The sequence below is a fragment of the Carcharhinus amblyrhynchos genome, chromosome 9 (assembly GCF_965287045.1).
Source record: "Carcharhinus amblyrhynchos chromosome 9, sCarAmb.v2.hapA, whole genome shotgun sequence".
Classification (NCBI taxonomy): domain Eukaryota; kingdom Metazoa; phylum Chordata; class Chondrichthyes; order Carcharhiniformes; family Carcharhinidae; genus Carcharhinus; species Carcharhinus amblyrhynchos.
Genome location: NC_137332.1, coordinates 13,914,965 through 13,940,238, shown reverse-complemented (window position 1 = coordinate 13,940,238; position 25,274 = coordinate 13,914,965). Strand labels below are relative to the sequence as shown.

General features: G+C 43.5%; 1 protein-coding gene across 4 annotated transcripts in view; it reads right to left on the bottom strand.

The window, feature by feature from the left end:
• Positions 1 to 65: 65 nt before the first annotated feature.
• The window catches only part of LOC145347598 (volume-regulated anion channel subunit LRRC8D-like), a 104,632-nt gene continuing 79,423 nt past the window's right edge, over positions 66 to 25,274 (bottom strand). For 3 of the 4 annotated variants that reach the window (XM_080195193.1, XM_080195190.1, XM_080195191.1), the window contains one exon: positions 66 to 9,337. In XM_080195193.1, the coding sequence (XP_080051319.1) occupies positions 6,774 to 9,335 (2,562 nt within the window). In that variant the 5' untranslated portion in view covers positions 9,336 to 9,337 and the 3' untranslated portion in view covers positions 66 to 6,773. Of the gene's footprint in view, positions 9,338 to 12,942; positions 13,075 to 25,274 lie in introns of all 4 variants that reach the window. The other variant, XM_080195192.1, reaches the window with a different exon arrangement.

The window sequence follows — 25,274 nt, the reverse complement described above, 5'->3', positions numbered from 1 at the left end:
AAGGTGCAAAATAGAAAATATGTTGAGATGATGACTTGGTTTTTCAAAGAATAAGTAAAGAAAAGTAAATTTAATTATCATCTTTATTTGCATTCTTATAATTCCATTATACATTTTAGTGACTCATTATCATGATGCTCGATTGCTTTTTTTTCCCTAAATATAATATTTTAAAAAAATTTTTAATCTGTAATGTTCTATTTTCATTGTTCTTCATGACTTCTCCAGCCGTTTGACTGTTTCTTAAGAGGTGGGACTGTTGAATTGTCTAAATCAAAATTTGATTTGTTAGAAAATGGAACTGTACAGATGGAATCCACTTGCATTTACAAGGTCATTAGCAGGCTGTGCATTATCAATCTCAATACAGATTTTATACCTCAGTCACAGTGACAAACAGGAGCTGACTCAATACACAATTGGTTTTTGTTTGCTGTTCTGAAATGTGCAAATTTGAAAGGATCTCCAAATGTTGGATGTGCTGTTCACGACTGCTTAATATAAGCAGCAATAACAGCAAAAATGAAACCATAGATGGCAACATCAAACAAAAAAAAAGCTGACAGAAGACTAACTGTCCTGACCTAGTTTCTGCAACAATTTTCCCAGTCCTTACTGGCACAACATAGGTTCTATACATCTTCGAAGCTGAGTATAAAAAATGTGGGGAAAAAAACAGTGCCAGGGATAGATTCTTTCACATCAGTTGCATTTATTGCCCATCCCTAATTGCCCTAGAACTGAATGGCTCGCTAGGCCATTAAAGAGGACGCATCAACCACATTGGAGTTATACGTAGGCCAGACCAGGCAAGGATGGCAGATTTCCTTCCCTAAAGGACTTATATGACAATTGATGATCGTTTTCAATTCCAGATTTATTTATTGAATTTAAATTCCACCATCTGCTGTGGTGGGATTTGAACCCAAGTCCCCTGAGCCTGGGCCTCTAGATTACTAGCCCACTGAGATTACCAGCCCACTGAGATCACCAGTATGCCATTATTTTCCCCCACCTAATGACCACTATTATCAATAACAATAGTAAACAGCAGGCGCACAATGCAAAATAAACACTTGGCCATTCAGACTGGATGTAGACATTGTCCAGCATTTCCTGCTGCCATTAGCATTGTGCGTCAATATAGCACCATTTTTCAGTAGCAAAATAAAAAGTCACTTCTAAAAGCCACCAACATTAGAAACTTGGTGTATTGTATTCTCTCATCTAAATAAAATTCCAATGGAAAAGGCAGAGATTTTGCTTTTAGAGTTTATTAAGTGATAGTCTAATATTGTTTAGCTGGCCAACTTGAATTGAGTTATGCAGATAATCAGGAAACTGCATTTTAATACTTTATATAAATGGTGAATTTTGGTGTACATAAGTATCTACACCATCGGGGAAGAAATTAGTCATCTCACTTTTCAACTAATTACATTTGTAGTTAGTGATGCAGGTAAATACAGATGTTGATTTTGGTCTTTTAGGGTTTCTATGTTCTCACAGACACAGCTGGACATAGGAGTCACACCATCTGGTACAATTCACTGACCAATGCCATTGAACATGCACTAGAGGGCAGTCATGACCTACAGTAATAAATGTCTTGGCTGCATTAGCAAGATGTAGTAAGTGAACATTTTAAGCATCTTTATTCTGCTCTGAAAACAACCAAGACTGGTTTGATTAACAAAAAATGGTGCATTGCCTTTGAGAGAGCAATAATTTGTCTGAAATTCAACAAGACATATGTTCCAAATTACAGCTTAATAGAAGAAATAACTGGTTCCCGATAACCAAACTTGGAGCATTAATATACAGGCATGCAAGAATAAGACCAACACTGTTCAAGTTTCTTTTAAAGTTACTATGGTAGGACTAATTGTAAACAGTGGGGTAGAAATTCATCCAGAGGTGCCAATAAAATAGGCAGAATACAGTCAGCCAATTGTTCAAAGCAGCGCTTAATATTGAGTTCCATTGACTATAAGGGCAGTATGGTGGCACAGCGATTAGCATTGCTGCATCACAACTCCAGGGACCAGGTTCAATTCAAGCCTGGGTTCACTGTCTGTGGGGAGTCTGCACGTTATCCCCGTTTCTGCGTGGGTTTTCTCCCAGTGCTCTGGTTTCCTCCCACAGTCCAAAGATGTGCAATTTAGGTTCATTGACCATGCTAAATTGTCCATTTAGTGTCAGAGGAACTAGCAGGGTAAATACTAGAGATTAAAGAGATTGGGCCTGGGTGGGATTGTTGTCGGTGCAGGCTTGATCCTTCTGCACTGTAGAGATTCTATGATAATAGAACTGAATATTAGGCTGTGCACATAGTGGAAAATTGATCTGATAATGGCCATTTCAAATCATTGCCAGCGACCAATTTCTACCCCAATATCTCTCAAACATCCATGAAGAAATCATGCAGTCGCTAAAACCAGTAGAATAATCTTTACAGTGCAGTAGGGTTGAAACAAACAGGTCATGATTGTGGATTCACACTCATTCAGATCATTTAAAAAGTTCCAGAAAAAATGCATTGTATTTGCATGACAATTGTTTTATATATAAAATTGTATCTTGTCCATAGTGCCCAGTTGTATTCTAACATCTAAAAAGATGTAATTTCCCAATTTAAACAGGGTAATAACTGTAAAATTCTGATCCTGAATTTGGGCCACTTGCGTGGATTTTTTTCCTGTGCTTAGAATGTTGCCAAGTACCATTGGCTTTGTATCCATATGTTAAAACACACGCACACACATCAAAATAAACCCATGTGGCACACAATGTAGCACTTTACCTAGAATTCTTTCAGCACGTTTCCTCTTCAACCATGGATACTAAAACCTCCTGGCATCTGTAGCAGCCAAGAGGGAATTTTCTCAAACATGTGTGCAAAGTCAATTTTCTGCTCAACCAAATAGGGTTATTGAGAAATACTGATCTCGGCACCATAGATCTGATATGTAAGCAAGCTCAACGGGAGAACTTGTAACGTTAGGACAGCAACATAACTCAGCATACCAACTGGATTCCCTCAATTCTTTCGTAGAGTTACATAGAACTTACAACACAGAAATAGGTCAGTCTAACTTGGTGAAGCCAGTTTATCTGCTCTCACGAAGGCTCCTCCCATCCCATTTTGCTCTAAGCATATCTGTTAACTCTTGTCTCCCTTATATACTTATCTAATTTTCCCTCAAATGACACGACAGATTACAACATAAACTATTTGCTGTCCCATCGCTAATTTTATTTTTTCATTGCACTCTCTTGTGCTGAAATTGTGCTGAGTTTATCAAGATCCAGGCACAGAATATTAACCAAAAGAAAACTTGATGTATGAGACATTCCTCCAATATCTATAACCTAGCACAAATTTTTTGACTTTGATTTCATCATTTTCGCAATGCGAGTCTTCTAATTTGCAGTTTTTTGTCACCTGGTCAAAAGGATCTCAATCTAGGGGTCTAGATATTAATATTGATGACAGAAGGCAAACAATAAAACTTTGTATAGCATTCCTTAGTTCAGTTGTGGTGTTACCACCAGATGATTATGCACTAGTGATTAAAACATTATCTATTGGTCTCACTTTGTGGGGCAGAGCAGTAGTTTGCACTGCTGCTGCACAGTTCCAGGGACCCAGGTGCAATTATGGCTGCATGTTCTTTCCCGTGTCTGCATGGGTTTCTTCCAGGTGTTCCATTTTCCTCCCAAAGGTGTGCAGGTTAGGTAATTAGCTATGCTAAAATTGCCCCTTAGTGTCCAAAAATGTGCAGGTTAGGTGGAGTAGCCATGGAAAACACACAGGGTTACAGGGATGGGGTGAGGCTGGGTAAAATGCTCTTTTGAAGCATCAGTGCAGATTTGATGGGCTGAATGGCCTCCTTCTGCACTGTAGCGATTCTATGGAAAGAAACATTGAAGCCTAGGTAAGTCGAGATGTTGGAAATATCAGTCTGTGCATAACTGTAAAGAGAAAGGATATGTTGGGTGCTGGATAAGAATTATTCGGTTCTGACAGAATGCCTGCACCAGAAACATGAATATTTCTAAATCTGATGGACTGGTTGTATAGTTGTTTTCATTTTAGACTTTATTTACTTGCCGGATTATGCTCATTTCTTCATCTAAAATGAAGATTAAGGGATGTGCACAAATACCTACTTTGTGCCAAGGATTTTAATCCATTGTCTATGCAGTATTTCAGGACATGCTGAAGACATGAAATGAACTATATAATTGCAATCTGTTTAGAATTGCTGAAAAAAAAAATACATTTTGTCAAAGCTTTTGTCTTTCACCTGTTGCTCAAACTTTGGAGATACCTTGCCCTTCCCAGGATAACCTGAGCTCAAAGCCCGTTCACTAAATGATCCTCCGTGTGGTAAAAAAATTACAGTGACAACCAATTTAAGATGGACACTATCTCAGTGTAACATATTTGCGTGTACTGGAAATTAATACACAGGGCCCTGTTCTTTACAGACAGGAAAACACATATTGTGCCTGTTTCGGCTAAACAAAATAAATGATAGCCATTCACTGACTCATTCCTCGGGGCAATGCCTTGACCATTCAGAGTCAAGCTGGTGGTTTAACCTTTCAAACGATGCTTGGCAGTTAACTGTCAGTCACCATTAACACTACTAGTATTAGGCAGTTCCATATCCAGTCTTCCCCACTAAAATCTGAAGGCAGATTCAGTAAAGGTTCCTGTCCTTAAGATAGAATCTTACAGGAAGGCATGGTGACATAGTGATTAGCATTGCTGCACTCTCAGAACCAGGGACTGGGTTTGATTCCCAGTTCAAGTCACTGTCTGTGCAGAGACTGCATGTTCTCCCCGCATCTGCGTGGGTTTCTTCCAGGTGATCAGATTTTCTCCCAAATTCCAAAGATGTGCAGGTTAGGTGGATTGGCTATACTAAATTGCCCATTAATGGCAGGGGGACTAGCTCAGGTAAATGCAGGAGTTATAGGGATAGGGCCTGGGTGAGATTATGGAAGGTGCAGAATCGATGGGCTGAATGGTCTCCTTCTGCACTGCAGGATTCTACGATTAACATGATAAACGTGTGGGGTTACAGTAATAGGGCAAGGGGTGGGCTTGTATAAGATACTCTGTCAAAGAGTTGATGCTGCCTCAATGGGCTGAATAGCCTCCTTCTGCAGTGTAGGGATTCTATGTCACAGAAATCAATTTGTGGGAGTTCTATTGTGGATTTTGCCAAAATCAGTTAACAAGGATCTGGGGTCCGTCTCTTCCGTACAGCTCTGTAACTCATACCAATAAGCTAATAAGAGCTGGTAATTTGTAATATATTTTTCTTAACAACAAACTCCTTTTACCGGTCTTTCTGGACCCTTTGGACTTGCCAGTTTACCATTATGATGCAATAAAAGCACGACTGGGATTTTCCAATTTTTGGAAAGTGGAAGGAAAAAGGCTGGACAGAGAATGTGTTTCTCTTGTGTGTTGAAGATTTAAGTGAATCATTCGGTATCATTTCAGGTCTCCTCCACCAGAGCCAAGCATGACGTATACTGGAGGAGAGCCAAGGTGCATTCTAGAGTAATGCCACTCATTTACACAAACCTTGTGCATCTGAAGATTGTTTCAGAGCTGGCCAAGTATTGGGAGGGAGGGAGCGGGGTGGGGGGAATAGTTGCCAATATCCACATTTTCTTTCCCCGTCCTGGTTCGATCTCAGCTTGCAGATTGGCATGTCAAGGCCAACATAGAGCACTACTTTTATAAAACCACAGAGACACAATGTGCCGAGATGCACCGTTAGTCTATTTCAGAGAGAATTCTGGGAATGAATTGGGCTCAGAGACGGCAGGTTACCAGGAGTTGCTCAGCTATGCACATTTCCTCTATGAGGTAACGGGTACATTTGACTTGGGGAATAACACTTTTGGCAGAGGTGGTAGTGGTCTGGTGCTGAAATTAGACACCTTGGGCCTTCTTTCCTTTACGACAAGTAAACAAAAACAATTGCTTTGAAGTAAGTTTGTTTTCTTTTATTTAGAAATAGCTGAAATTGGTGCTAGGAGTTAGATATTGGCACATTCTGCATGTTTGATCCACACAGAGTTTAAAAGCCTGGAACTCAATTTTCTTCCTACAGAAATACAGACGACACAGTAACAATTGATGAGATACCCAAAGAGAGAGACAGATAGATACACACACACACACACACACACACAAAATACGAGTTCATGTCCAACATGACAAACCTCTGATCTTAGCTGGGAAAGCAAAAAGGAGAGGATGTGGGCAGCTGGGCTCCCACGGGGAGGAAATTAAAGTGAAGTGTTTAAGATGTACTGGTGCTCATTCACAAACCTTGTAATGGCCAGATTAGTAGCAGCACTGAAAGAGGACATGCACGCATTCGGAGGGGCGAGGGAGCAGCTTTTGATAGGCTGAAAATTAAGTTTGTTTTTTTTTAAAGTGTCAAGAATAAATTAAAATTACATCCATTTACAAACAAGGATATATGAACAAATATTCAGTCATTGACAGACTTGTATTAGACAACCAGTGACCAACAGTTAGTTAATTGGTTACGATTTATTACAATGATTTGAGCACTTTTTTTTCAGGGCAAAAACTAGCATCACCTTATCTAGTTTTTTTTAAACAGTTGTCACTTTTTTTTTTAAGTACCTTGATCTATTTTATACATTTTTTTTCCAGTTAACAAGCAAACAAACATTCAGTTCCAAAGCTGCTACATAGGCTTTGCTCAAATAATTTATATTCCTGTGCCAAACGTTGAGTTTGAGTTAAAGTCTTGATTAAAGAGGTCTTTAACCTCCGAGGGCAGGGTGTCAAAGAGGTGATCTTCGACAATAAGCCCACTTTTCTTCAGAAGGCGGCAGTGGGCTAACTCTGCGGGCAGTCTGTCCAAGCAGTTCCCCCTGAGCTCCAGCTGGGTCAGTTGCACCAACTGGCCCACCTTTTCCGAAATGGAGGTGATGCAGTTTTGACCCACGTTCAGAACCCGCAACTTTGTGCACTTAAAAACCTGCTTTGGCAAAACCTCCACCCGGTTCCCCGTGGCTGCAAAATACTGTAAGTTCTGGAGGGCCGTGATCTCAGCTGGAATAACGGTGATGGAGTTGTGACTCACATCCAGATACCTGAGCTTCTGCAAGGTGAAGAGAGCTGCTGGGAGGGACTCCAGTTTGTTCTGAGCCAGGTAGAGCAGCTCCAGGTTCTTCACCAGGCTGATGGAGGACGGGATGGTGATGATTTTGTTGTGCCACAGTTTCAGGCATGTCAGGCGCTTGAGATGCTGGAAGCTGATCACCTCTTCAATGGTGCGGATGTTGTTGGATTTCAAGTCCAGCTCCTGCAGGTTGTTCAAACTGAAAATGGCATGTGGGATCCGTTCCAGCTCACAGTTCTGCAGCTCCAGCTCAGTGAGGTTGATCATCTTCTTCAGGCTGTTCAGCACCAGAAGTTTGGTCCCGTCGTTGTGAACCAGCAGCGCAGTGAGGTGGGGCGCCACATCAGTGATGTTGGAAGGAACTTTGGTCAGGTTGCTCTTCAGGTGCAAGATCTTCAGGTGTTTCAACTCTCGAAGTGACTCTAGAGCTATCATCTTGTTATTCTCAGAGTTCAGATTGCCAACCAGGTAGAGTTCGCGCAGGTTTTTCAGCAGATAGACCCAGGTGGGAATCTCTGCCACGTCAGTGAACTTGATGTGCAGGTACCGCAAGTGGTCGCGGAGGAAGCTGAAGGCAGTCTGTTCCACTTTGGCCGGGCAATGATAAAGGTGCAGCTCCTGGAGATTGGTCATTTGGGAGATTTTGGCGGGAATCTTGGCCTCAGGAATCAGCTCCAGTTTCAGTACCTCCAGCTCAGTCATGTCAAACACAGCGTCAGGCACTCCGGACAGCATGAAGAGGTGCAGCTCCTGCTTGTCCTGGGAGTTTCTGGAGACATGCTGCTTGAGCTTCTCGTAAGTCCACTCATGGTTCAAGCTGAGTTCCCGCAGTTTGTTCTCGCTCACTTCTGAGAGGAAGACCCCGAAGCGTTTTGAGTAAAGCTGGTCATACTGGTCAACCATATGCAGCAGAAAGGCAAAGTCATTTTTAACATCCGGAATGTCACTGAAGCTACTTTCCTCACGGACCTTTTCAAATGAGTATTCCTTTAAGGGCCGCCTAAATAGCCAAAACAAAGTATAGATACAAACCAGTCCATAGACACAAATGAGTGCAATGTAACTAATTAATAATTTTCGCAGCATAAAAGCCATGTTGTGAGTACAATGGAATTCAAAATATCCAGTCAAATGCTCTATCCCTGGTACACAGGTGTGATTAAACTGTATAGAAGTCACAAAAGTAAGTGTATAACACAAAATGAACATTAACTTCACTGTCTTTATGACTGTCTGGACAACATAGAGTTTATAAATTAAATCACTGTCTTCAACATGAGCACGGAACTTCCGAACTTTCTCAAAAAGAGCTTTGGCCTGCTCCCCATCTTTCTTGTCCAAAATAGTCATGCTGGGAACTTCAATTACTGGCTTCTCTGCGGAAAATTTGGGCCCAGTCCTGGTTATCATGGGCGTGCTGGAACTAGGGCTCTCTTCCTCGCTGCCTGTCGATAAATGCTTTGCCACAGAGGTTTTAAAACGCTGCTTGTTCTCTTCCGAGTCCTCGCATGCAGTCTCGGAGAGGGCTTTCGTGGTCCAGGGAGACTCAAAACACTTGCCCAGTATAGAAACAAAATGCTCAATCTTTGAGCTGGTCTTGGGGTACTTGAACCAGAAATTGCTACTGACCATCAGGATGAGGGTGTGGATTAGGGCGAGGTAGGGGAAGTACTTGGAGTACCAGGGCAAGGCCACATGATAGCACATCTGATTGATGAAGATATATTGCTGGTACTCCAAGTTGGTTGGGCGCCCCAGGTTGACAGGGCCTCTTTGTACAGGGGGATTGAGGTCGTCATTGGATAGGTGAGCGGTTATTGTAGACATGCTTTCAAAGGCTCCCCCGGGAGCATGATTCCGGCTCCCTCTTGAAGGTGTCGTGCTTTCCAAATCCGGCATGACAGATGTTTTGGGCCCTTTGACAGGGCTCTCGGTGAAGCTGCGTTGGGTTTCTGACCACTCGTCCGACAGGGGCTTAGGAAGACACACAACTTGATCTTTAGTCAGCTGCATGGTGCCCGCAAAGATAGCGACCATCAACATTACAATGGCTAAATAATCCATGAACACATCCCACCATGGCTTCAGGATTCGATAGGTTGCCTGTATGTCATTAAGAGATGCAACTTCTGTGAGGGTAAACATTCCTGTAAAAGACATAAAAAGGTAGAATAAGCAAGGAGGAAGTTACTGGAATTGAGAGATCATATTCCAAATTTGGAGTCTGGTGCCTTCCCCTTCTTGCCCAGTTAATAAGTCTGTTGTGCTACTCAGTTTACTACTGTAGAATCAGAGAATCATTGCAATACTGAAGGAGGCCATTCGGCCTATTAAGCCCGCAGCGACAACAATCCCACCCAGGCCCTATACCTGTAACCGCCCGTATTTACCCTGCAAATCCTCCTGACACCAAGGGGCAATTTTTTAAGTTCACTCATGGGACATGGGCGTCGCTGGCTGGCCAGCATTAATTGTCCATCTCTAGTTGCCCGAGGACAGTTGAGAATCAACCACATTGCTGTGGATCAAGACGTATGCATTTGTTTACAGTTGCAGTGTAGAACTAATCCACAGATTGCAGCAAATGCAAGGGAGGTCACTGCTGCTGCAAGGGACACCATCAGCTATGTTTCCTTTTACCTGTAGGCCAGCCCAAGTAAGGATGGCAGATTTCCTTCCCTAAAGGGCATTAGTGAACCAGATGGGTTTTTCCAACAATTGACAATGATTCCATGGTCATCAGTGAATTCTTAATTCCAGGCATTTTTTTTTATTGAATTCAAATTCCACCATCTGCCAGTGGCGGGATTCAAACCCAGATCCCCAGAACATTAGCTGAGTTTCTGGATTAATAGTCCAGTGATAATTTTGCATGGCCAATCCACCTAACCCATACATCTCGGACCTGGAGTCCCATATTCCTCAATTAACTTGAGCTCAAAATTTAATCAATCTCATCCTCTAATCGACTCAACGACAGGGCAGCCACAGCCCTGCAGGGTACAGAGTTTTAAATATTTCATAATTCTTGAGTGAAGAAACTTCTTAACTGAGTCTGAAACAGCTGATCCTTTATCCAAGAAACTATGAGCTCTAGCCAGGAAAATAGCTTCCCTGTATTGATTCTAACAAGCTGGATAAGAATTGTACTAGTTCCTATAAAATCACTTCTCATTCTTCTAAACTCTGATGGCTAGAGGCAAATTGTACTCAATCTCTCCTTATAGGATAACCTGTTGATCCTTGGAATCAATCTAGTGAACATTTGTTGTATATTTTCTAATATGTACGAATTAAGAGAGCAGTAGGTCATTTGGCCTCTCGAGCCTGCTCCGCCATTTAATAAGATCGTGGTCAATCCGACAGGAACTTCAAATGTGCATTCCACCTACCCCCAATAATCAACCCCCACCCCCCAAGCTTAACAAGAATCTATCCACCTCTATCTTGAAAATATTCAAAGACTCTGCTTCCACCGCCTTTTTAGGAAGAGTTCCAAGCAACTTACGAACCTCACAAAAAGTTAACCTCATCTCCGTTGTAAATAAGCAACCCCCTTATTTTTAAACAGCGATTCCTTGTTCTAGATTCCCCACAAGAGAGAACATCCTCTCCATATCCACCCTGTCAAAACCCCTCAGGATTTCAAGACAAGTATATTTTTCCTTGGGCAAGTTCTCTATTTGTGATCTTACTAAAACTCTCCATAATTGCAGCAAGACCTCATTTCTCTTATTCCAATCTATGTGGAACAAAGGCTTACATACCACTTGCCTTCATAATACCTACATATTAACGTTCTATTACTTCATTCTTATTCTGCCACCTTTAGAAAACTCTGCTTTTTCATCCTTCCTATCAAAAAGTGTAATTTTGTGTACAAAAGTGAACAGCAGCAATGGGGGAGAGTAAGCAACAAAGCATTGGATCAGAGTTTTGCAGTATGGGGCGGCACGATGGCACAGTGGTTAGCACTGCTGCCTCACAACGCCAGGAACCCAGGCTCGATTCCAGCCTTGAGTGACTGTGTGGAGTTTGCACATTCTCCTCGTGTCTGCATGAGTTTCCTCCGGGTGCTCCGGTTTCTTCCCGCAGTCCAAAAACGTGCAGGTTAGGTAGATTGGCCCTGGTAAAATTTCCCTTAGCATCTTGAGATGTGTAGATTAGATGGATCAACTATGGGAAATTTACAGGTTACAGGGGTAGGACAGGGAAGAGGGTCCGTGTAAGATACTCTGTTGGAGACCTGATGGGCTGAATGGCCTCTTCTGCACTGTTAGATTCTATGATTCAGTACAGAAATAAATCTTCATTTCTAGGGAAGCCTGGGAACTTGGAAACCCTGGCTGGGCATTTCTGGCTCTATTATGGCAAGACCCGCCACGGGAAATTCAGTGACTGAGCCAGAAGTTTATTTATTGACTTTCAGCGGGACCAGACAATCCTGGTGGTGGGTAATGCTGAGACCCCCAACCCAAATTTGAGAAAAGATCCAGTGCTGATTGAGAAAAGTAGGGACTAGGTATGGTCAAGGATAGTAGCAATTTAAGCTAGCAATTCACGTCATTCCAGATCCTAACCAGTCACTATGTGAATCTGTCTCCACCACACACTCAGACAGTACATTCCAGATCTTAAGTTTTTAAAACGTTTATTTTTTAGTATCACAAGTAAGCTTACATTAATACTGCATTGATGTTACTGTGAAATCCCCAAGTCGCCATGCTCTGGCGCCTGTCCAGGTACACTGAGGGAGAATTTAGCATGGCCAATGTACTTAACCAGCACATCTTTCGGACTATGGGAGGAAACCAGAGCGCATGGAAGAAGCCCAGGCTGACATGGGGAGAACATGCAGATTCCACACCAAGTGATCCAAGCCGGGAATCGAACCTGGATCCCTGTGGCGCTGTGAGGCAGCAGTGTTAACACAAAGCTACTACTAGAGCCGGAACATAAATATTCCAAAGGGAGGAGATTGGGGGAGAAACAGCAACAGATGACAGTGGATGGCCAAGAATAGAGACACACAATAAGAAGCTTCCTCAGGAACTGAACACTCAGGAGCCATCTTGAAAATAAAAAGCGAGGCCATTGACATCCACAATTGTCCAACAAACAATTTCCCTTTCATAAAGGCATTTGACTCAATAGGCAAAATGCCCTGGTACATTTTCTTAATAATGGACTCCACTGTTTTCCCGATGACTGATATAAAACAAACTGGCCTGCTGTTCCCTCATTGTCCCTCTCTCTCTCGTTCCAAAGAGCGATGTTACATTATAAGCTGTTCTTTGTTACACAGCATTTCAGAGTTTTGGTTTCAAAACGTGTTTGATGGGAACAGATTTGGAATTTCAGTTATATTACGTGAGAGTTATAATTCGTTTATAGCTCAGGTTAAAAGCCCAGTTATAAAACTATTGTGGAATTTGGTAAAGCGAATGAAACTAGTTAATGCAAGTTTATAATGATTACACTAATTCCAGGCGTTAAGCGACGCAATAGAAAAAAAGCTTCACCATTGCCCAAACTGTGACTCAACAGAAATAGCTTTAGCCTTCAGTTGGCTTGGAGCAAAATGCATAGATAATAGACTGACTCTTAAAACAGACACCTCGTGCAGCGAATGAGGAATAGCTTCCGGCAAAAGAACATTTTAACCCTCAAGGTGCTGCCACTGTCAAGGCATGAAAACAATCAGCATCACTTCAAAAGGAGGTGTATCTTCCTTGTTGACCAATAGTTTTACCTGTTCTTGGCAGGTGGCCTTAGAAATGAACAGGGGGGAAGCAATGTGATGTACAAAGATGCTCTGGTGAAGTTACTCTCTGGTGATCCTTTGATAAACGAGGATTGTATCAGGGGTTAGAACAGTAACTACCTGAAGAGAAAGACAGAAGTAGGCAGGTGACGTTAAGTGGTGTTAGATGACACTAAGAGGATGAAGATATTAAGTGATATGTCCTAGAGTCCATGATGGCTCCCTTCTGTCCCTGATAATTGCAAGTGAACTGAAGCAACAGCCATATTGCTACTGGGTAGATAAGCAAGGGGTTGACAGCTTTTGAATCAGAGAAAACCAGTATCATAGAGCCCTTATAATGCAGAAGGAGGCACTTCAGCTCATCAAGCTTGCACCAACAACAATCCCAACCTGGCCCTGTCCTTGTAACCCCATGTATTTATGCTGCTAAATAAAACCCTGACACTAAGGGGCAATTTAGCATACCCAACCCACCTAACCTGCACATCTTTGGAGTGTGGGAGGAAACCAGAAGAAACCCACGCAAACAGGAGGAGCATTCAAACTCCACACAGACAGTCATCCAAGGCCAGAATTGAACCTGGGTCCATGATATTGTGAGGCAGCAGTGCTAGCCATTGTGTCACCTAGTATCTTAGAAAAGAAGCAAAACCAAGATTGGTGACTGGGGTTGAGAAGCAGCAGCTTGAATTTTAATAGTACCTTTAGAATCTCTACAGTGCAGATGGAGGCCATTTGGCCTACTGAGTCTGCATCAACCACAATCCCACACAGGCTCTATCCCCATAACTCCACTATTTACCCTGCTAGTCCCCCTGACACTAATGGGCAATTTAGCATGGCCAATCAATCTAACCCGCACATTTCTGGACTGTGGGAGGAAACCAGAGCACCCGGAGGAAACCCATACGGACATGGGGAGAATGTGCAAACTCCACACAGTGACTCCACGCATCGAACATAGGTCCCTGGTGCTGTGAGGCAGCAGTGCTAACCACTGTGCCGCCCTCAAACTGTTAATTGTCATAAAACATTGTAAAGGGCTTCACAGAATTTTTAGAAACAAATTGAGGCAGTGAGCCACATGAAGCGATATTAAGTTGGATGACCAAATGCTTGGTCAATGAGCTAGGTTTGAAAGACTGCCTTAAAAGGAAAAAAGCGAGGTTAATGATGCAGATGGAGTCAGGCCCGAGGCTGCTGAAGCCACGGCCGCCAACAATGGCACAATTAAGATTGGAATGGTCAAAAAGCCAAAATTACATGAACGCAGGCAGTATCTCAGAGGGTTGTGGGACTGAAGGAGGTTGCAAAGATAGGGAGGGGTGAGGCCATGGATGGATTTGGAAAACAAAGATGAGAGTTTTAAAATTAAGACACTGCCCAACCTGGGATCACTGTAGGTCAGTGAGCACAGGGGTCATGGGCATAAAAAGATTTGGTGCAAGTTAGGGTACCTGACCAGAGTGTTGGATGATCTTGGAATTGTCACATCCAGAGGTAACACAGGCATGGATGAAGGGGTATCAGCCACAGAAGAGCTGAGGCACAGACAGGGACAACCCTTGTTAGAGATGGAGTAATCCAATAGTCTTAGCTGTGGATATGTGGGTGAAAGCTCACCTTGAGGTCAAATATGACAGTTTGTTTCTTCAAGTTTTTAGGTGTCCAGATCACGAGCAACCTGCCCTGGTCCCCCATGCTGACACTATAGATAAGAAAAGCTACCACAGCCTCTACTTTCTCAGAAGACTAAGGGAATCTGGCATGAATGTTATGACTCTCACCAGCTTTTACAGATGCATCATAGAAAGCATTATTTCTTGCATCACAGTTTAAATATGGCTCCTGCTCTGCCCAAGACCGTAAGAAACGAGAAAGGATCATGAATGGGGGCCAGTCCATCACGCAAACCAGCCTCCCATCCACTGACTCTGTCTACACTTTCCGCTGCCTTGGAAAAGCAGCCAGCATAATCAAGGACCCCACGCATCCCGGACTTACTCTCTTCCACTTTCTTCCTTCAGGAAAATGATACAAAAGTCTGAGATCGCATACCAACCAAGAACAGCTTCTTCCCTGTTGCCATCAGACTTCTGAATGGACCTATCTTGCACTAAATTGATATTTCTCTACACCTTAGCTATGGCTGTAGCACTAAATTCTACACTCCTTTCCTTCTCTATGAATGGTATGCTTTGTCTGTATAGCATGCAAGAAACAATACTTTTCACTGTATACTAACACATATAACAATAATAAGTTAGATCAAATTCAAAATCAAATCAAATCACACAGTTGCCCAGACAAGGAATAGAGTTGATGGACTGGAGTCATTGGAACCAAAGTCAGTGGCATTCATCTTCACAATACCTAACTGGAGCAGTCGCTGTGATTTTTATTTTTATTCATTCATGGGACATGGGTGTCACTGGCTAGCCAACATTTATTGCCCATGCCTAGTTGCCTTTGAGGTGGTGGTGGTGAGCTGCCATCTTGAGTGTTTGATACAATGGAGTGTCTTGCTAGGCCATTTCAGAGAGCAATTGAGAGTCAACCACATTGCTGTGGCTCTGGAGTCACATGTAGGCCAGACCGGGTAAGGACAGTAGATTTCTTTCCCTAAAGGACATTAGTGAATTGGATGGGTTTTTCCAATAATTGACAATGGTTTCATGGTCATCAGTAGATTCTTAATTCCAGATTTTTTTTATTGAATTCAAATTCCAACATCTGCCATGGTGGGATTTGAACCCGGGTCCCCAGAACACTAGCTGAGTTTCTACGTGAATAGTCTGGCGATAATACCATCGCCTCCCTGACTGAAGACACATTAACTGTGTGTGTTTAAGGGTCAGATTCAAAGTTCAGTTTGTAGTCAATGAACATTGCCATTTGTCTGGTCATATTATTATGAAGAAACTTCTACTTTTTTAATTTTGGGACACAGATGGGAGGATTTACATTAACCGGGGCTGGGATGCAAAGAGAGCAAGTAACAATCACTAACTCATATAGAAGAGCCATCCAGGCACAAAACGCTGGCTCTGTTCCCTCTGCACTGACTCTGTTCTCTCTCCACAGGTGCTGTCAGATCTGCTGAGATTTTCCAGCATTTTCTGTTTTGCTTTCAGATTCCAGCATCCGCAGCAATTTGCTTTTATCTAATCATTGACCCATAGGGCACAATGTCGAAATAGAGGGGAAGGAGCAAAATACTGAACAAACAGGTCGCTGGATTACACTGCCAGAGAGTATTTGAGTTCAAATCTCTGGAGTTACAAGCAATAATTCAGACTCTTCAACTTCAAACTGAGAAATGACCTTCGAGGAGCTACACAGCTTACTTTATGGGATAGTCAAAAGTGAACTTTGTACATCACTGCAAGAGCACAGCTCTGAAAGGCTAATTTAATGATGTGCTGGCGTTGGACTGGGTAAACACAGTAAAAAGTCTGACAACACCAGGTTTTACTCCAAGCGATTTACTTGATAGTAAACTCACAAGCTTTCGAGGTTCCCCCCTTCGTCAGGTGAACGGAGAGTTCTGGCCTCGGAGAGAGCATATAAAGCACAGACAGTTTAGAGATTACTGATTAGAATGCGAATCTTCACACCTAACCTGCTGTTCAAGTCCTAAAGTGGCTGACAATGTGTGTGGAAGGAGCACTAATCACAGGTTAAAGAGATGTGTATTGTCTCCAGACAGCACAGTGAGTGAGGTTTTGCAAACCCAGGCAAGTCATGGGGGTTACAGATAGTGCGACATGAGCCCAAGATCCCTGTTGAGACCGTCCTCATGTGTGTGGAACTTGGCTATCAGTCTCTGCTCAGCGACTCTGCGCTGTCGTGTGTCGTGAAGGCCGCCTCGGAGAACGCTTACCCGAAGGTCAGAGGCTGAATGCCCGTGACCACTGAAGTGTTCGCCAACAGGAAGGGAACAGTCTTGCCTGGTGATTGTCGAGCAATGTTCGTTCATCCGTTGTCGTAGCGTCTGCATGGTCTCCCCAACGTACCATGCTTCGGGACATCCTTTCTTGCAACGTATCAGGTAGACAATGTTGGCCGAGTTGCAAGAGTATTTACCGTGTACCTGGTGGATGGTATTCTCACGTGTGATGATGGTATCCGTGTCGATGATCCGGCATGTCTTGCAGAGGTTGCTGTGGCAAGGTTGTGTGGTGTTGTCGTCACTGTTCTCCTGAAGACTGGGTAGTTTGCTGCGAACAATGGTCTGTTTGAGGTTGTGTGGTTGTCTGAAGGCAAGAAGTGGGGGTGTGGGGATGGCCCTGGCGAGATGTTCATCTTCATCAATGATACGTTGAAGACTCCGGAGAAGATGTCGTAGCTTCTCCGCTCCGGGGAAGTACTGGACGACGAAGGGTACTCTGTCCACTGTGTCCCGTGTTTGTCTTCTGAGGAGATCGGTGCGGTTTTTCGCCGCGGCGCATCGGAACTGTCCATCTATGAGTCGAGCGCCATATCCTGTTCTTATGAGGGCATCTTTCAGCGCCTGGAGGTGTCTGTCACGATCCTCCTCATCTGAGCAAATCCTGTGTATACGGAGGGCTTGTCCATAGGGAATGGCTTCTTTAACATGTGTAGGGCGGAAGCTGGAGAAGTGGAGCATTGTGCTCCACTTCTCCAGCTTCCGCCCTACACATGTTAAAGAAGCCATTCCCTATGGACAAGCCCTCCGTATACACAGGATTTGCTCAGATGAGGAGGATCGTGACAGACACCTCCAGGCGCTGAAAGATGCCCTCATAAGAACAGGATATGGCGCTCGACTCATAGATGGACAGTTCCGATGCGCCGCGGCGAAAAACCGCACCGATCTCCTCAGAAGACAAACACGGGACACAGTGGACAGAGTACCCTTCGTCGTCCAGTACTTCCCCGGAGCGGAGAAGCTACGACATCTTCTCCGGAGTCTTCAACGTATCATTGATGAAGATGAACATCTCGCCAGGGCCATCCCCACACCCCCACTTCTTGCCTTCAGACAACCACACAACCTCAAACAGACCATTGTTCGCAGCAAACTACCCAGTCTTCAGGAGAACAGTGACGACAACACCACACAACCTTGCCACAGCAACCTCTGCAAGACATGCCGGATCATCGACACGGATACCATCATCACACGTGAGAATACCATCCACCAGGTACACGGTAAATACTCTTGCAACTCGGCCAACATTGTCTACCTGATACGTTGCAAGAAAGGATGTCCCGAAGCATGGTACGTTGGGGAGACCATGCAGACGCTACGACAACGGATGAACGAACATTGCTCGACAATCACCAGGCAAGACTGTTCCCTTCCTGTTGGCGAACACTTCAGTGGTCACGGGCATTCAGCCTCTGACCTTCGGGTAAGCGTTCTCCGAGGCGGCCTTCACGACACACGACAGCGCAGAGTCGCTGAGCAGAGACTGATAGCCAAGTTCCACACACATGAGGACGGTCTCAACAGGGATCTTGGGCTCATGTCGCACTATCTGTAACCCCCATGACTTGCCTGGGTTTGCAAAACCTCACTCACTGTGCTGTCTGGAGACAATACACATCTCTTTAACCTGTGATTAGTGCTCCTTCCACATACATTGTCAGCCACTTTAGGACTTGAACAGCAGGTTAGGTGTAAAGATTCGCATTCTAATCAGTAATCTCTAAACTGTCTGTGCTTTAAATGTTCTGTCCGAGGCCAGAACTCTCTATTCACCTGACGAAGAGGGAAACCTCGAAAGCTTGTGAGTTTACTATCAAATAAATCGGTTGGACTAAAACCTGGTGTTGTCAGACTTTTTACCAGGCTAATTTAAGCCAGAAGTCAACAATCATTTATCCTCCCAGAGACGTCAACAGCTGAGTTGGTGCAAGATTGTCAAGGCTGAGACAATTAACCAATCTGACAATAGGAAGAGTCTCAGATTGGTAGCCTGGCAACTGAGAAGAGGAATGAAATGAAATGAGATGAAAGACCTTGCAGCAACTCAGTTAATCTGTGATTCTCTCGATAGCCCAAAGTTAAATGGCAAAACTCTATTGCGATCATCTGATGAGGCAAAACATTAATGTTCAGTTGTTGGAAACTAAGCTTTGGGCTTAAACACAACAAGAGTCCAATCCACTATGCAAGTGGCCATAGGAAAGTTACAGCTTAGAAAGAGGCCATTTGGCCCATCTTTTCCATGCCAACCCAAGGACACCCAGGTCCCCTTTCTGATCCCACCATCTGCACCCAGCCCATAGCCTTGTATCTTATAGCACTTAAGGTACTTTTTAATAGAGTTCAGGGTCTTTGCCTCCACCACCAACTTGGGCAGTGAATTTCAGACACCCACTACCTTCTCTATGTAAAAAAAGTTCTTCATGTCCCCTCTATACCTACTGCCATTTATCTTGAATCTATGTCCCCTAATTTTAGAATTCTCTGCTGGGAAAACAATTTTAACCTGTCCACTATCTCTTTCTCTGATAATCTTGAATACCTCGATCAAGTCACCCCTCAGCCTTCTTTGTTCCAAGGAAAATAACCCCAATCTATCCCATCTCTCCTCGTAGCTACACTTTTCCAGCTCTTGCAACATTCTTGTAAACCTCCTCTATACTTTCCCCACAGCAATTACACCCTTCCTATAATATGATGATCAGAATGGCACACAATACTCCAGTTGTGGCCTCACCAGATGTTCAGATTACCAGTGAAATCATGGGCCACCACGGTATCTTTGGGATATGGTTATCCAGTCTCACTCACACTGACATTCTGCATTCCGGTACTTTACAGCTGATCCAACCGCAATCACAAGAGTGTAAACAGGGTGGGACAGGATTGGTGGTGTGGTGAGTGAGCGGTTGCAAAGTTCACTTTCTTGAAATAAAGTCTTTTAGCTTGATACTGAAATATTGAAGTAGAAACCCCCTCCGAGATGGAGGCACAGATTCTCCCGAGATGACATGATCTGTGCAGTATGCTGTACACTTTGTCAACTAGCACATCAACAGAAGTCACGGTAAACATATAAACATATTTCCGACATTAAACATGCTTTGTTTGTATCACAGCCTGATATTGCGATGGAGGCTATGTAAAAACAAAAAATACATCTATTGGATATTTAAACATCAACATAAAACTTAATGGGATAATCCATTCAGCCCCTCAAGCCTATTCTACTATTCAATAGGATCATGACTATTACCCATAGTCTTTAACTCCCCTATATTTTTTAAAATCTGTCTATCTCAGCTTTGAATATATTCAATGATTCAGACAGCTCTCTGGAGAAGAAAAGTCCATAAACTTTCACTCGGAAGAAATTACTCCTCATTTCTATCTTAGATATGTGGCCCCTCATTCTGAGACTATGGCCCTTGTTCTTTGTAGATTTCCCCTCAAAGGGAAACATCCTCTTTGGACTACTCTGTCAAGTCGCTAAGAATTTCATTTCTTTCGATAACTCTGCATACCGCTCCGCATTCAACAATGTTAATGAACTGTCAACCTAGAACGAGACTGCGTCTTGTGCTTCCAACTTTGCTGGGGACAGCAGAACCTAGCCAAAGCAGGCAGAAGGCAAACTGTGATTCATGATAGTCAACACGGTCATTTATGGCGAATGGAGGAAATTTGGAAGTGGGTCGGGTTGGATCGCTCGAGTCATTGCCTCCAAAACTGCACCTGTCTTATCAAGTGGCGTGGAAGGAAGGATCATCTGGAAATGTGCTGACCATTTGAGACAGCGAGAATCGCCCCAGCAGCCAGTACTGCCATTAGGCAGTACACTGCCATCAGGAAATGTTGCCGATTATCTAACCATTAAAGTATCATTGTTATAGGAACTGACATCCCCATAGAAACAGATAGAATTGAACTACTTGTGCCTGAAGAGACACCTGTCATTGTGATTTCAACTGACAGCTATCCAGTGGAAGCAGCCCATTCAGAGGAGTTACACTGCTTCACTAGAAGTTGAACCGTCCCACCCCCAAAAGATGCAACTTATAATAGACTGGATTCATGTACTAAATATTTAATTATTTGGTACTGTATAAATTGAGTACTAACATTTCTATGAATGGACTTGCAGGGGGAGGGTTGTGGTGATTGTCTCAAAGTATTAAATCAGCAGAATAAGGATAACGTGACCCACGAAACCAATCAGGAAGCAGGGTAAGGGTCACCTTGATTCTACTCCTGAATATTCTCCGGAGCTGGCCACAGCCATGAGGCTGTAAGCCTTGGTATAGCTGTTACTTAGAAATTAATGTGTTTTTTTCTCCTAACAAGTGAACAAGAATTGTTACAAGATATCCCTCTTGTACCTTCTCCTCATTTGAGCACTTCAATTTGTTTCATTGTCTCACCTGTCCTTCAAAATTATTATTCTCTACCTATCGCCTCTTGAGGGCAAAAACGAGAGACTGGATTGAAGGAAAGTGGTTAAATAATGATCAGAATAATGGTAATAAAGAAAAAACTGGTGCTTTTTTTGGAATTCAGAAATTTGAAGAATTCTTGAAAGTCTGAAGATGTATAACTGATAGTTGATCCAATATCACCCAGTTTACAGTATGTCCCAAAGTCAAACTTACCCTCAGCACTTTCATTCATCTGCTACAGATTCTATATTGCTGCCACTGTCTTGTGTGGCTGTGTGGAGTTTGCACATTCTTCCTGTGTCTGCGTGCGTTTCCTCTGGATGCACCGATCTTCTCCCATAGTTCACAGATGTGTGGGTTAGGTAGATTGGCCATGCTAATTTGTCCCTTAGTGTCCCAAGACATGCAAGTTAGATGGAAGGTAATGTATGAGGTTACAGGGTTAGGGCAGGGAAAAGGGCCTGGGTAAGAAACTGTCAGAGGGTGCAGATTCAATGGGGCTCTCTGATTCTATGGAATTTATTTATGGTGGGGAGAGTGCCTGGGTCAGATAACGTCAGAGAATTGGGCCGAATGGCCTCTTCTACACTGTATGAATTCAATGAAACTGGCTTGAAATCTATTTACCCGAGTTGTACTTCCAATCTCATTTGCTCTCCATCATAAAGATTGGCTACTTCCACTTCCATAACGTGCTGCTGGCCCAAGATTGCTTTCTCTATCTTGGTGCTGAGTGCATGTTTGTTTCTCGCTATTAGTCTCTCCTCACCATCAGAATGGGCGTGCATACTGTGCCCAGCGCTATCCAATTAACAGCATATTTCCTTTGATCTCTCAAATAATCCTTTAATCCTCCTTCTTTTGATTCCCTTCTTTTCATTTAATTCCATGTTTTCGTTTCCAGCTGCTGGCTCAGCATTTCCCACGCAAGATTCATATACAGGAACTGTGGAATTCTCTAGTTCACCATGATGATCACCACCAATGATTCAGATAGTAGTCAAGAACTGGGTTTTAAGATAGGAACACCATATCCACAATTAATTTTAGGGGTGGGATTTTCTGATCGTGCTCAGCCCAAAACCAGAAAATCCCACCAGAGGTCAACGGACCTTTGCATGGTCCCCCCACCTCCACCCACTATGATTTCTGTGGCAGGCGGGATGGGAAAATTCTTCTCCATTCCAGTAATCTGCCATTTATATCACGCACAATATCATGAAGTATATAAAGCCCCTATAAGCATTTTAAGAATTGCCTCAAAAGCATACAGGGTTACACTGTTAAATAGAATCTGCAGCACAGAAACAGGTTATATGGTTCAACCAGCCCACTCTATTGTTTCTATGCCACTTGAACCTTCTCTAGGTCTTTCTCAAGAAGTTCTATCAACAAATCTCACCAACATTTGCTCCCTAGTGTGTTAAAAATCATAGTGCAGAAGAGGCCCTTTGGCCCATCAAGTCTGCACCGACACACAAGAAACACCTGATCTCCCACATAATCCCATTTACCAGCACTTGGCCCATAGCCTTGAGTGTTATGACATGCCAAGTGTTCACCCAACTTCCTCTTATATAGCAGCAAGTTCCACATTCTGTCCACTCTTTGGGTAAAGAAGTCTCTTCTGAATTATTCTACTGGATTTTTTGGTGACAATCTTATGTTGATGGCCTCCAGTTTTGTTCTTCTCTACATAAGGAAGGACACTTTCTTGATTAATTCAAGGGATGAGGGCATTGCTGGCAACATCCGTATTTACTGTACATCCCTATCAGTCTTTGAGCAAGTGATGGCTGTTAACAATATGTTAGTTAAATTGAAAACAGGTGAAGGGCTTGGTTTAATGCAGTACGTTGAGTATATATAAATAGGGGATATATTTGAAGGGGCTGCTCCTCATCTTATGGTTGCACTCCAGCCCTACACTCTTAACATTTGCCATCTGGTGTGGAGGAGTGGGAGGGAAGGGGGACAGACTGTTTGCCCCTTCTGTCATGGCTATATTCATGGCTGGGTGGCTTGGAGAGGGAATGTGTTGTGTCCATTATCACGCTTCAGGCCTTCCATGCCGGGTGGGCACTGCGGGAGCTGGGGTACATCATCATCCCCGGAAATGATATTTTAGTCTAGTTTATTAAGTTTCCTTTGAAGTTTTGTTTTAGTTAGTGTCCCACCAGGACCCATCACCCCTGTCTTTTCTATTTTATTCAAGAGTCTATAAATAGAGGGGATCCTGTCCCCTATGTCAATTGTTAATTACTTTGCAGTATTCTACTCCCCTGAAAAGAACAGATAAATACGGGAATAGACCTGACTGTCCTGACCATGATTACGTTCATACCCAGTTGTTCTAGGGAGGAAGCACAATGTCCACCAGTCTTCCATATGCAATGGGTTCCAGAGTCTGAAATGCATCCTCAGTCCTGGAATACATCTTGATTTGATAAGTTTCCAGTTTTTTTAATACATACAGTGTGCCTTTAAGGAGGTGCTAGCCCATCATTTTATTTAATTAATTTCAGAAAGAATATAAATTGGGGGATACCCAGGGACTGGCATGCATCATCAGCTCCAGAAACAACATTTGAATTTGATTTGTTAAGTTTCCTTTAAGTTTATTTATTAGTGTTGTAAGTAGGCTTACATTAACACTGCAATGAAATTACTGTGAAAATCCTTCGTCACTACTTTGGTGCCTGTTCAGATACTTTTTTGTTTGAATAACTTTTTTGTTTCGGTCTTCACGGAGGAGGACGTGAGTAATTTGCCGGGTGTTAGCGATGGAAAGATGGTAGGAGTGGAGGGCCTGAATGACATTATTGTTACTAGAGAGGCGGTGCTCGACAGACTGGAGGGATTGATTGTGGACAAGTCCCCAGGACCGGATGGAATGCATCCAAGGGTTCTGAAGGAAATGGCGGAGGTGATAGTGGATGCCTTGGTGATTATTTTCCAAACGTCGCTGGATTCCAGGGAAGTGCCGGAAGATTGGAAAACGGCTAATGTTACGCTGTTATTTAAGAAGGGTGGCAGGCAAAAGGCGGGGAATTATAGGCTGGTTAGTTTAACGTCTGTTGTAGGAAAAATGTTAGAATCTGTGATCAAGGAGAAAATAACGAGGCATCTTGAGGAGAATTGTTTGGTAGAGCAGACGCAGCATGGTTTCGTTAAGGGGACGTCGTGTCTGACAAACTTATTGGAGTTCTATGAGGATGTGTCTAGGGCAGTGGATAGAGGAGAGCCGGTGGATGTGGTCTTTCTTGATTTTCAGAAGGTGTTTGACAAGGTGCCTCACAAGAGGTTATTGCAGAACGTCAGGGGACATGGAGTTGGGGGTAGGGTGTTAGCGTGGATAGAGGATTGGCTGTCAAATAGGAGGCAGAGAGTCGGGGTCAATGGGTGCTATTCGGATTGGCGGTTGGTGACTAGTGGAGTGCCCCAGGGGTCGGTGCTGGGGCCTCAGCTATTCACCATTTATATAGATGATCTGGAGGAGGGAACCGAGTGTATGGTGTCGAAATTTGCTGATGACACCAAGATCGGTGGAACAGCAAATTGTGCGGAGGGTGTGGAGAGTCTGCAGAAGGATCTAGATAGGCTGGGCGAATGGGCCAGGAACTGGCAAATGGAATTTAATGTTGGCAAATGTGAGGTTGTCCACTTTGGTAGGAATAATGGTAGGAAGGACTATTACTTACATGGCGAAAAACTGCAGCATGCGACGGTGCAGAGGGACCTCAGGGTCCTTGTGCATGAGTTGCAAAAACCCAGCCTGCAGGTGCAGCAGGTGGTCAGGAAGGCGAATGGGATGCTGGCCTTCATAGAGAGGGGGATTGAATATAAAAGTAGGGGGGTCTTGCTGCAGCTGTATAGGGCACTGGTGAGGCCGCAGCTGGAGTACTGTGTGCAGTTTTGGTCGCCGC